General features: G+C 41.5%; 3 protein-coding genes across 3 annotated transcripts in view; 2 read left to right on the forward strand and 1 right to left on the reverse strand.

The window, feature by feature from the left end:
* Positions 1–2,932: 2,932 nt before the first annotated feature.
* prkab1b (protein kinase, AMP-activated, beta 1 non-catalytic subunit, b) lies at positions 2,933–8,154 on the forward strand. The gene is made up of 8 exons (XM_030771647.1): positions 2,933–2,976; positions 3,440–3,644; positions 4,008–4,159; positions 4,637–4,730; positions 5,421–5,535; positions 5,969–6,102; positions 6,468–6,536; positions 7,550–8,154. The coding sequence occupies exons 2-8, from the start codon at positions 3,495–3,497 to the stop codon at positions 7,625–7,627; spliced, it is 792 nt and encodes a 263-aa protein (XP_030627507.1). The 5' UTR covers positions 2,933–2,976; positions 3,440–3,494; the 3' UTR covers positions 7,628–8,154.
* A 600-nt stretch (positions 8,155–8,754) lies between these two features.
* Positions 8,755–10,583, reverse strand: LOC115805417 (phospholipase A2, minor isoenzyme-like). The gene is made up of 4 exons (XM_030765995.1): positions 10,550–10,583; positions 9,895–10,051; positions 9,137–9,258; positions 8,755–8,882 (listed from the first exon to the last, which is right to left on the reverse strand). Exons 1-4 carry the CDS (start codon positions 10,581–10,583, stop codon positions 8,755–8,757), a joined length of 441 nt encoding a protein of 146 aa, XP_030621855.1.
* Positions 10,584–14,191: 3,608 nt separating this feature from the next.
* The window catches only part of LOC115805426 (phospholipase A2, minor isoenzyme-like), a 1,926-nt gene continuing 1,864 nt past the window's right edge, over positions 14,192–14,253 (forward strand). Inside the window, exon 1 of the mRNA XM_030766007.1 lies at positions 14,192–14,219. Within this exon, the coding sequence (XP_030621867.1) occupies positions 14,192–14,219 (28 nt within the window). The remainder of the gene's footprint in view (positions 14,220–14,253) is intronic.

Here is a 14,253-nt window from a genome sequence, read left to right on the forward strand (position 1 = left end):
TTTGCGTGCAACGACTGAATTTTGGTCGTGATTTGGTCTACATTCTGAGAGGCCCTTTTTCACAAAAAAAAAAAAGAAAAGAAACACTTGACACCCGAGCGGAGCGAGCCAGAGCTGAGACGCGCCTTGAGATGTAAAATGGGTGAAAATGTGCTGTACGCTGGTATTGAATGGAAGGAAGTGGATCTGCGTGGGCGTGGATATGGCGTCAGACTTTTAGTTTCTTTGTTGGGTTTTTTTTTCTTTTTTTGGTTATTGTTTTTTGCAAACTCACTAAGTCTATTACTTTTACATATTGTGTATGTTCCAAAGGATTAGTTACTTTTTTTTTTTTATGTACTCACAGTGATTGTATGAGGATTTTTTTTTTTTTGGTGAAAAACCAAAACAAAGAATCTTCAAAGATACTATCAAGTAGGGGTGCTTCAATTATATTTCTCATAGATTTTTGTTATGTCTAATTTACAAAAAAAAAAAAAGGATTGAATGGGATAAACTCTTATAGCACACATTGTATTATATCAGTGATGTATTGATGGGGGGTTGTTTGATGTTTTTTGTTTGTTTGTTTTGTTGTCATTGTTGTTCTTATTATGTTTTCTTTTTCTTTCTTTTTTTTTAACAGAAGTGCATTGGAGTGTTTCATTTGAATAAACGCTGATTATATTGTATAGTTTGACGACTGACCTTTACCTGCCCCCAGTGTTACTGTCACATTTCGTTGTCACATTTATTCTCACTTTTTTTTCTCTTTCTCACCTCTTACTTCCTTTCTCACACAACTTCTCCCCTTCACTTTTTTCTCTCTTCCTCTCTGTCTTTTTACTCTCTCCCATCCCCCTTCTTTCTTGCAGCTTGTTTTCTCCCTCTCTCCATCAGTCCCTTCCTCCCTCACGTACTCACTCACTCCTTACACTCTCTCTCTATCTCATGCTCACATCATCATGCTGCCATTTTATAACTTACCGACTGACTGACTGACTGACTGACTGACTGATTGACTTACTTACTGACTGACTGACTGATTGACTTACTGACTGACTGACTGACTGACCGACTGACCGACTGACCGACTGACCGACTGACTGGCTGGCTGACTGACTGACTGACTGATTGACTGACTGATTGACTGACTGACTGATTGATTTACTGACTGACTGACTGATTGACTGACTGACTGACTAACTGACTGACTGACTGATTGACCGACTGACCGACCATCTGACTGACTGACTGATTGACTGACTGATTGATTGACTGACTGACTGAGTGATCGACTGACTGACTGACTGACTGACTGACTGACTGACTGAATGCCTGACTGACTGACTGAATGCCTGACTGATTGACTGGCTGACTGATCGACCGCCTGACTGACTGATCGACTGACTGACTGACTGACTGACTGATCGACTGACTGACTGACTGACTGACTGACTGAATGCCTGACTGACTGACTGAATGCCTGACTGATTGACTGGCTGACTGATCGACCGCCTGACTGACTGATCGACTGACTGACTGACTGACTGACTGACTGACTGACTGATCGACTGACTTACTTACTTACTGACTGACTGACTGACTGGCTGACTGACTGATTGACTGACTGACTGACTGACTGACTGACTTACTTACTGACTGATTCACTGACTGACCGACTGACTGACTTACTCTCACACTCATTCAGTCACACACTCACACCAGCAAACAAACCAGTGTACTTGTGCTTCTCAGAAGACCATCTCTCTCTCTCTCTCTCTCTCTCTCTCTCTCTCTCTGTCCCCTCACACCTTTCAGTAATCTGCAGCGTCTGAAGGATCCTGTATTTTGATATGTAATTTTACCACTGGCCGAGGCTAAATATAGAAATCATATTCTCTGCAGTTAGAACTAGAAGACCAACCAGAGACATCACTGATTTTCACAATCTATGTCCACTGCACTTGTCAGTGAGAAGATCTGGGATATAATAAAATGCAGTGTGAGACACAAACCATGATTCATTTGACAGGGGCATTGATGATTTAATATTATTTCTATATCAATAGCCAGCGTTCTTGATGTTTCAATATGTAGATATTTGATTATTGGTTTCATCACGAACTCAACATTAGTGGAACCTCTTTATGTTCATCCCCTACCTGTATTTTATACTCTTAATCAATTATTTCAATAAAATTGCATACGCGTTTGATGAGACGGAATGTACGGAACGCGAAATGTTGACAAAGAGAGCGATAATGTTCATGGGAGCGCGTGTCAGGGTAAAAAGAGGCTGTCCGCTTCTCGGTCCAAGTCTTTACGGATGTCCAGTTCTCCAGCAGTTCTCCACCGTTCGCACGTCGACCTGAGTTTATCTAAGACTTTATACACTATGTAGATCGGTTGGGGTCAGTTGCGCCACTTCCCAAGGTGTTGAGTTGCAAGTTGTGACACAGTGAAATGAGATAGCCGTGAGAATGTACGGGGAACCTGATCCACGTAGATGGTACAGACAAGAAACTGCAATGAAACGCAGTTGGTTAACTCCATCAAAGAACTTGGCCCCCAAACCTGATTAGGGCTTGTAGATGCAATTATAAAACCTTCACACACATCATAATCATCCTCACAGTCACAGTTATCGTTTATTGTTTCTTTGTAACTCCAGTGACTACTAGTGTATATTAGCACAAAGTCTGCATCTATATGTTTGCTATTTCACTTTTTCACCAGTCCCCATAATAGATGCTCATTCCAGAAAGTTTATATATTCAATGCATGTATGTTGTTTGTAACAATCGCTTTACAGTGGATGAGGTTTGTTTGTTTCGACAAAGAGATCGGTACGTTGAAGGTAAATTCCTAGCGGTTGACTATCGGTCATAAGTAATCCTATCGCAGCTAAAACAGAAGGCGGAAGAGGTGTGACCTATGTTAACAACCATGTTTTTGCGAGAAATGGCGAATTAAGAGGATTCAGTTTCCTAGAGGGTAGGAATTAATCGAAGTGAAAGCGATTTTAAATGGTCTACATATGTTTGCATATATCTGATCTTTAAATTTCTTTTCCTTTGTGACGCTGACAGTGAAATCAATTGTGTCATGAATCTTCATTAAATTTTTATTATCCTGAAACCCTCTCCGCTGTCAACAAGGAAGTTTCAGTTCTTTTTTCCGTAACGACCATCCGCGACTTCTTTTCTGTGGTCAATGAAAAGTTGAACTATTATTAGGCCAAAGAATATAGGGCTACACTTAAACTGAGCTGAAAGTGAATGATTGTTTAAACTCAAAGTATACGTTCGATCAAAGGTTGAACTCTTCTGACTTGTGACTGACTTAGTTACATGCTAATTTGCTGCTGTATTAGGATTAGTCGAAAGGTTGCACCAGTTACTATTTCGAAGGAATTTAGGAATTCAACCAGGTAATATCTCCCTGTCATTTCATTCAGGATTTAACAGTGAGTGAGGATAATTCATGCCTGTTTTTGGTTGCGGAGTAACGCTATGGGAAACACTAGCAGCGAGAGAAGTGGCGTGAGTCATGGAGAGAAAGCGCAACGACGAGAGAGCCGCGGTGCCAAAGACGGTGCCCGTCCCAGAATCCTAATGGATAGCACTGAGGACGCGGACATATTCCAACCAGATGATGCAAAGGTAACTGGGAGATTGTCGTTTGTCTTCTTGGTCAGTTTCACCTCTCACATTACCGGCAGCCATGCAACCGTCCTCTCCCCAGTAAGCACTGTCACGAAAGCCCACAATAGCAGTATCACCGTGTATGGTGCGGCGGTAATCATTCATTTCATTCCTTAATGGCGTTAAAATCACATTTGGGGTAACTATATGGGCACCTCTTGTATGGAGACATCTAAAAAAACAACTGAATAGTACAACTTCATAATAATAGTTAGCTTGTCAAGGTCATGGAAGTGTGTAAGGCACCGGAATAAAAACACAGACCTGGAAGTTCTCTGTGGTTAAACCTGACTCGTGTGTTTGTACACCCCTGGCTTTTAGGAGTACCTGGCCTGGCAGAAAGATCTGGAAGCTGAGGCAAAGGCTCCGCCGGAGGAGAGGCCCACTGTGTTCTGTTGGACAGGCACCGGCAAAGACATTTACGTGTCAGGCTCATTCAACAACTGGGCCTCCAAGATCCCTCTTAACAAGAGGTGAGCAGTCAGGAACAACTGAGAAAGAGCAGACAAACGTGTCTTAAACAGAGAAGGGTATACTGTATAATAAAACAGAAATTCACTCAGCTCCTTGGAACAAGTTAGTAAACCACATTGCCACATCCCTCTACACTCGGTGTATTAGAAGGATTTAATGAGACTTCAGAGGAAATCTCTTCTGTGTTAGGCTCCTAAAGTCATGTTTCTATTGTTCTTAAGGCTTAGGACAAGTAGAGGTCAGACAGTATCTGTGGCAACATTGGAAACCCATATGTATCGGTATCAACAGAGGGCTGTGTTCATTCTCACAGGCCATGCAGAATGTGTACAGTGACACTGAGATTGATCTGTAACTTTCTCTCTCTCTCTCTCTCTCTCTCTCTCTCCCTGTTTCTCTTTCTCTTTTTCCCTCTCTCTCTCTCTCTCTCTCTCTCTCTCTCTCTGACACACACTTTCACTCTCTGACTCTCTCAGTCACAATAATTTTGTAGCGATTGTTAATCTTCCGGAGGGAGAGCATCAGTATAAGTATTACGTGGACGGTCACTGGACTCTGGACCCTAAAGAGGTGAGTGTATCACTGTTCAGAAGAGCCCTCTGGCAGCACCTGTAACGACCCAGAAAACACAGACCAGCTTCATCTTAAACTTGTCAAATATCAAATCGAATATCAACTTTAAATGTCTCCGTTAACCAGCTTGTTACATTTTCCGCTCGCCCCCCAAATCGCAAGGTGGGGGGAGGTTGTAGATTCCTTCCATTTGTCATTGGTATAAACTACCATTGCTTCATGCATGTTTTGGAATTAATTATAGATTAACTATTAATTATAGATTTACTACTTTTACAGAATCAGAGATGACTAATCTGTAATGCTTATTACTGTGTTTTAATAAGCATTACAGATTAGTGAGTGACTTAATACAGCGTTTCTCAATCCTGCCCCTGGGGGACCCCTGCTCTGCATATCTTGTATCTATCCTTGATCCACACACACCTGATTAGTGTGATTAACACGCTATTGTTAAATCAGGTGTGCTCCGCCAATCAAAAGTGCCACGGATGAGTTCGGCCGGGTAGGTAGAGCAGGGAAAGATGGAAAACGTTCAGAGCAGGGGTTCTCCAGGACCCCTGAGAAACACTGATTTAAAACATAAGATGCTTTTCTTTAGCATGATTATGTACGCCTTATGGATGGTGTTTTCTGCAGTCTTATCGATTTGTAAACTGTATTCTGTTTCTCTCTTAATGTTCTCAGCCTGTTGTGACCACTAAGTCTGGCGCCGTGAATAACGTCATCCAGGTGAAGAACAGCGACTTCGAAGTCTTTGACGCGCTGAAGACAGACTCAGAGAAATGCGCCGACACGTCGGGTCAGTTTCGGACCCGGGGTCGAGTAAATATTTGAAGTGTTTCAGTGACTGGGCTCTGTATCGGTTCCCTGCGGTGTTTTCTTTCTCTCTGCCCTCGCTCTCGTAGCGAACAGGGTAAAAGGCAGGTTCTTAAGACACTGTAAGGTATTCTTGCAGTGTTTATACGGTGAATGCTTCGAGATACTCGGTCCTGTTGGCATTCTAGCAACATTAGTGTAACAGGACACAAGGTAAAGAGCAATAAAAGAGTATTGGGACAGGGCCCAGTCACTCAAATACCTCACATACTTCGTGTACCTTGGTTTGGTCAGTTTATATTCAGAGTTTACAAAAACAGAACCCAAACCTGTTTAGATACTTCCCACAGTTTACCACTATCTCTCTCTCTCTCTCTCTTTCTTCCTCTGTCTCTCTCCTTATCTCCTTCCCTCAGATCTCTCCAGTTCTCCTCCTGGACCGTACCAGCAGGAGGCGTACTCCGTCAAACTGGACGAGAGGCACAAATCACCTCCCATTCTCCCTCCCCATCTGCTCCAGGTGTTACTCAACAAAGACACGGGGGTCTCAGTAAGTTCAGCTCAGCTCAGCTTCCTGCATATGCTGCTTTGTAAAGGAGTGGGAAAGACACAGCTCTCACCAGATTGAAAATCTCAAGAGTGTCACACAACCCAGTCTTAGCGGTTTAGAAAACATCGGTTTGCGCTGTAATCATCTCTTTAAATGTCCTTCTCTGGCTCTTTCATTTGTTAGAGTTCTGATGTGTAGTTGCTGTGAGCTCCAACGCTGAAGTACTGTTTGAATATTCTGTAATGCAGAACGCACTGCCTATATTTAACATGCTGAGACTGGTAATCGTGATTCTAGTTCCAGTCTAGTTCCTGACTGCTGATTATCTGAATTCATATATTCGATATTTGTGCTCTGATCATCAGTGTGATCCAGCTCTGCTTCCTGAGCCTAATCACGTGATGCTTAATCACCTCTACGCTCTCTCCATTAAGGTACAGTACCACATTCAGACACAATTTACAATTAACAGTTTGTTATTCGGCAGACGCTTTTAGCCAAAGCGACTTACAATCAGTGCATCAGTCGCATTTCTAATGCCTCATGAGCAGAGATCACAATAAGACTGAGCATCAATTTACCCCTTCGTATTGCGCCCCTGGAATACTTTGACAAACACACAGATACAAGACAAGGGTTTGGTTTTTTTTTTTGGTTTTTTTTTATGTAAGGAAAGGGAGGTTAGGCAGTGGGGGACAGGTGGGTTCTAAAGACACCTTCAGAAATGCCGAGTGTGTCATGTTATTTTTGTATTACCGATACGACGACATCAGGGTAGCTGATTCAAGTTCAAGTTCAAGTTTAAGTTTATTTAGAGCCCAATATGACTGTTTACAGTCTCAAAGGGCTTTACATGCCCACAGGATTACAACAAAACAGACCAGGGTGGCACCCCCTGACTTGATCCTCATAGCGGGCAAGAAAAAACTCCTCAAAAAAACCCAGACGTTAGGGAAAAATAGGAGAAATCTTGAGAAGGACCACAAAGAGAGGAGACCCCTTCTAGGCCAGCCAGGCGTGCAGTAGGTGCCAGCCCAGAGGGCAATTTACAAAACAACAGAGTGATAATAAATGAGAACATAACTAGTAGGTAGTATGAGGAATGACAAGACAGCATGGGGCTCAGTTGGGGTGGACGGCACAGCTGTAGCAGCGCAGGAGGACACGAAGCCGCAGCAGCCATCGGGATGACGGTGAAGAGGGATGACATGGAGGGTATTGATTCAGCTTATAATGCTTCTGCATAAGCTGTATGGTGCAGGACACCAACCCATTGCCCTCCAGTGAATTGTAGCCTTTTCTACATAATGAGCCGGCTAAGGGTCTTATGATGGTTAAGTGAATGACAGTATCAATCGACCACCCAGCCAGTGTGAAGATTGTTTCTGATTTCTCTTTTGTTTGCTTGTTTGTTTGTTTGTTTGTTTGTTTGTTTGTTTTGTCTTAGGATGGCGTGATGGTTCTCAGTGCAACTCACCGTTACAAAAAGAAATACGTCACCACGCTGTTGTATAAACCCATCTGATCCGTAGGCAGCGTGTGCATGTGAGTGTGTGTGTGTGTGTGCACGTGAGTGTGTGTTTGAGTGTGTGGCTTGGTGGGTTGAAGACAGGAATAAGAAAGTGAAATTGTCTTTGCTTAGAAATTGTTTGACAAATATATCATATGAATGATGAGGTAAGAGCCAGTCTAACTGATGGCTTGTAATATCAGTTTGAATGAACGTATGTATCCAGACTTGACACCTGTTGTGGTGTGTTTTCTTTATCACTTCACATGAAGTGGTTGAAGGACTAAAATTATTGTCTGTCTCTCTCTCTTCCACTCATCCTAAATTATGGACCATTGTAGCACAATTATATACTTTTTTTTTTGGCAGATCAAATTAAGCGGTCATACATTTGAATTGATTTATGATATGTGGAATAATGTTGAGATTATTTTTGAGAGCTTTTCGAGATCTAACACTCATTATTGCTGTTATTATCTACAGATATGACTACTACATATTGTATGTGTACTGTGATTGGTTTGTGTGTATTTTAAAAGTAAGACAAGCAAGGCCTGTTTTAATAAATGGGAAATATGAGAATCCCAAAGTCTCAGTACTTCACTGATACAAGAATCTGTCTTTAAAAAAAAAAGGTTTTATTCAATTTTTCTTTTTAAACAACGTCAAAACCATGTGACCTGGCTCTCTGAAATGACCCAAAGAGTGAAAATGTGAGGTGTGCTACAGAGACAGGGAAACACATCCCATTGGTTAAACTTAAACTGTAACGATAACAAAGAAGTGTCCCCCCCCCCCCCCCCCCCCCCCCCCCACCATTTCATACCACCTGATATATTCACAATATATTGAATTTCGAACTGATTTATTGATTTGGTGGTAATATCTTACAGTGATACAGTTTTACGTTTTGGAAGTTTCAAAATGAAAGGTTTATGAATCCAAGTAATAACTGTCTACAAGTGCGCAGAGCACTCGGTTGTATTATGTAAGAATGGGGAATTGAGGAGCTTGTCGTTTTAATTATATGTTTTTCTCTTCAAAGCACAATTTAACAAGAGGTGGAGCGATGGTTTCCAGAGATACAATGATGCGTGGCTTTGAGGAGTTATGCCATAGGTGGTTTTTCAAGCTCCCTGCTCCTAGTTGCAATAGACTTTAGAGTCCAGATACTTGTAATCCGAGTTGTAGACGTAGTTGTAATTGGCGAAGCAATGGGCCGCGGCTCGGTCGCACTCACACACGGCCGCCTGACACGCGTCGTTAGATGCTGAAAACACAAAACAATTAAGTCACACGGGCACTGCTACCTGTTTGCAGTATAAAAGTAAGCAGTATTCTTAGAGTTCTTCACAGAAGTCTATTAGGAGTCAAAAAATTTTCAACAAGGCAACAAAACACCGTTACAGAAAGTTAGGGAGGGGTGGGCGCCGACGTCATCCTCTTAAAAAAAACTGCACGCTTTTACCGTTGCAATATACAGCATTAAATCACAGCACATCTGATACCGTTTGAATTCCTTACATGAACAAATGACGCGCTGGTTGGAACAGGTGAAGCTATAACTTTTCAGGTGTGGTAGCGCTCCTGCGCACGCTGCACTGTCGCCTGCCGATTCATAGCAGAGGTCATGCACACGACAGCATCTAAACAAGTGAGAAATATAAAACACACATAAGTCAGGGTCATTGCAGTGAATTTTCCATCATCGTTGTCTTCCGATTCTCCGTCCGGTACAGTGATTGCTTTGCAGTTAAATTCTGCGCGTCAGTGTTTGCGTGGGTGAGTAACGAGAAGGTTCACAGCTATCCTCGTCCGATCAGGTGCCAAAATCACAACAGGGACACAAAAGATATGGAATATCAACAAGAGCCACGTTCAACTCGTACCGCAGCCAGCAAATTGTTTTTTTCCCCCCTTGACATCTGTATATAAAGGTGCAACGCAAAGAAGGGTCACGCGTTACTACCTTACTTGGAGCTAACTACCATCCCACTGACTTGAGCCGTCAACTCAGTCTTTAAATTAGTAAAATACGACCCCTGCTGGTACAACGCTCAATTGCAGCCACGTTCCCAGAATTATTCAAATATCGCTTTTAGGTTTGGGCTTGTATATGAAATGGTCTGAATCTACGGAGGTTTATTCTCAGCAGAGCAAAATCTCACACGATGACACCTTAGTTGTGTCCAATCGAAATGTATCAAGTTAACGAACCAGCATAAAAAACTGACTGACAGACCGTTCCTGTCAGATACTGATTTCTTGAAGGGCACACCTACCTATCAATGGCATCTTTTGGAGTGCCGCCCCCTCCTAGACCGCACCAGCAGCCGTATTCATTGTAAATCAGAGGGTTCACTCCTGGTTGTACACACTGGATTGTTCCTCCGAACTCCCACAAGGCTTTTGGGAGAGTAGCACCGTGAATGGCGCAGGCTGAGAGGAGAAGAGAACCATTATTCAACAGGTGCGTCTCCCCCACATTTGGTAAATTTTGTTCAGGAAAAAAAAATAATAACTCATTGGTAGATAATGGCCCACTGAAATATCTTTTCACTAAATTGCATAGAATGTTTGATTACAAAATGGGAGTTGTTTAAAGGGGTAAATATAAGAAGCTTTGAGTCTTTAAAAAAAGCACTTGTCCATAGTGGGAAGATTTTAATTCCACATGGAAAGTATCCTTAACATACCCCCCCCCCCCCCCTACCAAATCTATTTATTTATTTATTTATTTATTTATTTATTTTTGTAAACTTTTAAAACAACCAGTGCAATTTTTTTTTTTTTTTGGGAATACATGCAATATGCAATGAGACGTGTTTTCACAATGTAGAGTTTGGTGAATCGAGATCATTTTTGGCAACAAATCTACAGCAATAATATAAAAGATTGCTCTCACCAGACAAAAGAAGAAAAAAAATACAGACTCACCAGCAGACAGAACCAGTACAATGGAGAGATGCATGCTGACAGGCGTGCAGACAGAGGTCTCCAGCTCAACCCATCTTTAAATAGAGAGAGCGAGAGAGAGGGAGAGAAGGTAGAACAGAAGCCAGAAAGATAAGGAGCGATAAAGAGGAGAGGGTCTGTGGCAGCTCTAAATTTGAAGTTCTTTTATAACATTTTAAAATTGTGGTGTTGTGTGGGTTTTTTTTTTTTTTAAAGGGGTAGGGGGTCATTTGAGATAGCGGACTGCATATTGTGTCGTGTCGTGTTGTGTCATATTTTCGAGCATAGGGTCTTTTGAGTACTGTGGAGCTGTGTGTGTGTGTGTGTGTGTGTGTTTGTGTGTGTGTGTGTGTGTGTTTGTTTGTGTGTGTGCGTGTGTGTGCGTGTGTCTGAGTGAGAGAAAGAGTGAGTAAATTTCACTGATCCAACATAGCTGGCATTAATTCAAGTACAGTATTGCTTATCCAACAACTGCCGCATTTCACAAGGCTGCTGGTACATTCAAACATCGCCAGAGGATAAGGAAAAGGTCTAAGATTACGTGGGTGTTAATATAGAAACATTCCCATCACTGACCCTCAACAAAAAAAAAATGCTGACCAATGCTTTTTCAGATGTGGGTGGAAACTTTTGACTTTTTTTTCCCCCCCAATTCTGAACGAGCTTCTATGGAGACGGGGTTGCGATGGCGACTCTGAGTCAAACTCATCTGACCTGAACACAAATGTTTACTTTTGTGTTGGTATTTTTGTGCCTGTAATCCAGGTTGATCCAGGTGTGGTACACTGTAAGAACAGCATGCAGGAGAGAGGCGTGGGTCTAATAATTGACGGTAAGTAGAATTCTAAAACACGCGTCAAAGGGCCCTCCCTGATGTACTGACATCTGTACTGGATTGTGGTTGGACCAGTTCACTAGAAAGGATATTGCACAAATGCAATCAATTTTATATAGTGACATTCAAATGAAGTGATACCTTGTAGCTGAGATATAGAGTGAAAATTATGCATTACTTTAAGAAAGTGATGAACTGTTCCGTGTTCCAAATAAACAGAAGATGACCTGACCCGACAGTATGTAACTATTTTATATACTTTTTTTTTAAATTGAACAAACGATGTTTTTCTTTCTTGAAATTTAGCAGGTAAATCAAATATACTATATTTTTGTTTTGTTTTGTTTTGTTTATTTTGTTTTTTGTCAGGTAATGATTTATGAGTCCATGGATCCAAGCATTCGTCAAATAACAAGTTCAGTGGATTCATAGTTTTATTTCACATGAAGTAGAGTTAATTTCAACAATAACTTCATGTTCCAGCTACCGGCAAAGTATCTGATGTGCAAGTATTGACCATAAATCATTATCTGACCAATATTAATAGAATTTTGAATGTCTCTCTTCAGCTGCTATGTAGTCATATGCGAATTGATCTCATAATTGTAGGGTTGTGGGTTCAAATCTACAAACGTGACTTTTTGTTGTCAATGTACACATGAGCCAAATATTTAATCCTGAGATTACTCCAAAGGTCAGTGAACTTTGATCTCTTTCCACTTATTTGTCTTATAGTTTAAGAAGACATTGAATTCAGAAGTTCCAAGAGACCGTTTTGTTGTTTCAAGTTTCAAGTTCAAGTTTAAGTTTATTTAAAGCCCAGTATCACTGTTTACAGTCTTAAAGAGCTTTACATGCTCACAAGATTACAACAACCAGAGCAGGGTGGCACCCCCTGACTTGATCCTCATAGCAGGCAAGAAAAAACTCCTCAAAAAACCCAGACGCTAGGGAAAAATAGGAGAAATCTTGAGAGGGACCACAGAGAGAGGAGACCCTTTCTAGACCAGCCAGGTGTGCAAAAGGTGCCAACCCAGTGTTTGCTTGCTTGTTTGTTTGTGTGTTTGTTTGTTTGTTTGCTTTGGATTGTTGACATAGTTAATGTTTCAACGTCCCCACACCATCCCCAGATCCCCTCACCACATGGTCTTTAAAAATCTCTTCAAACTTCTTCCTTTAGTTCCTTTAACTTTGTGTTTTTAATGACTGAACATGTTAGAGAATAGTCTGCTTCTGATCCCTTCAAAGTCAGTCAGTGATCAGAGGTAGGTGTGTGCGTGTGTGTGTGTGTGTGTGTGTGTGTCAGAGGTCAAGGCCCTGTACAGTTTTTTCTGCATCTTCAAGAAAATCTTTAGGAGTTAAATTATTCCATAGGTTAGGACCAAACTCTTTTCCCTACACATTATTACTGAGATTTTGTTGAATTTTGATTTTGAACATTTCCCAATATGTTTATTTTACCTCAGTCGTCGACTCATCGCTGATCAGATTTTATCTGGGTAAAGCGTGAGAGAGGAGGAGGCAGCACCGGAATTGGGAGGGAGAGGAATGAGTCAGATCATTCATAAACTGAAACGCTCCAATGGCTTAGAAAAGACAGAGAGAGAGAGAGAAAGAAAGAAAGAAAGAAAGAAAGAAAGAAAGAAAGAAAGAAAGTCACTTTACTGGATCCTGGTCTTTGCCTGGCTCTGTCATCAGCAACACTGCTTTATAGTGCTTCATCTTCATCAGAGTTACTGCTGCTCTGGAACATTCCCTCTGTCCGTGGACGAGAATGCAGTGGATACGGTGAGTCAAAGAGATGTCTCTGTCCCACGCTCTTTAATCTTCTCTGATGATTTCTCTGAGTACAGTGTTTCATGACTGACATGGGTTAATTGAATACACTAATTACATGGTACTGTATAACTGATTAGTATCAAATTAACTGTAATAATTGTCTCTAAAATGTCCAATTTCTCTGATTGTTTATCCGCCAATATGTTTGTTTGTTTGTTTGTTTGCTGCTCGGTTGGTTTGTATGTTTGTTTTATTAAATTCATGATTTGTTCTAATCATTGCCTGTATGGAAGTTTAACAACTCATGATTAACTCTGCATGAAGTTATACAGCACTCTGCAATAAGTAATGTATTGTCTTCTCATGACATGCCATAGATAGTTTTATATATTTTTATGGTAAAAAAAAAAAAAAAGAGAGAGAGAACTATGATTTTACTGCTAGAATCTCCAGTTTTCTCCCAGATGTCCCGCTCAAGCAGCGAGCATTCAGATACACCAGTAGAGAAATGTGTCCCTCATTGTTTCTGCCTGAGGAATTTCAGCTATGCAGTCTACCTGTCCATGGAGAATTACAGAGAACGTTCAGGTCCCCTGGAAAATTATCAGCCTGTTCATCTCCTCTGCGTGCCTATTAAACTGCAGTCGCGGTTTGTTTTGTTTTGGGTTTTTTTGTTTATGTTTTTTTTTTTTCCCCTTTGATCACCCACGTAACCTCACCCACGTAACGTAACTGATCGTTGATGCAGAACCTCAGAATGTATGGTATTCACATACCATACCTTACGACATGTTTCCAAATAATTACATTATGTCCTAAAGCGTGTAGCAGTTAGAACATGGTGACGAGAGTATTCACAGTTTGGGGGGGGGGGGGGGCGAAGTAAGGGGAAGGGCGAAGTAAGCACCCCCGTGAGACCTAATCGGGGCTCAGTCAGCCGTGTAGTCAACCCAAAAACACCCTAATATGGCCTCTGATTTCTTCTCTAGTTTCTTGACTGCTCAGTCAAAATGACGGTAGCCAAAGAACCAGAGACGCGTTAGATAAATCACGCTGTGACCACAGCAGGAAG

The sequence above is a fragment of the Chanos chanos genome, chromosome 1 (assembly GCF_902362185.1).
Source record: "Chanos chanos chromosome 1, fChaCha1.1, whole genome shotgun sequence".
Lineage (NCBI taxonomy): Eukaryota > Metazoa > Chordata > Actinopteri > Gonorynchiformes > Chanidae > Chanos > Chanos chanos.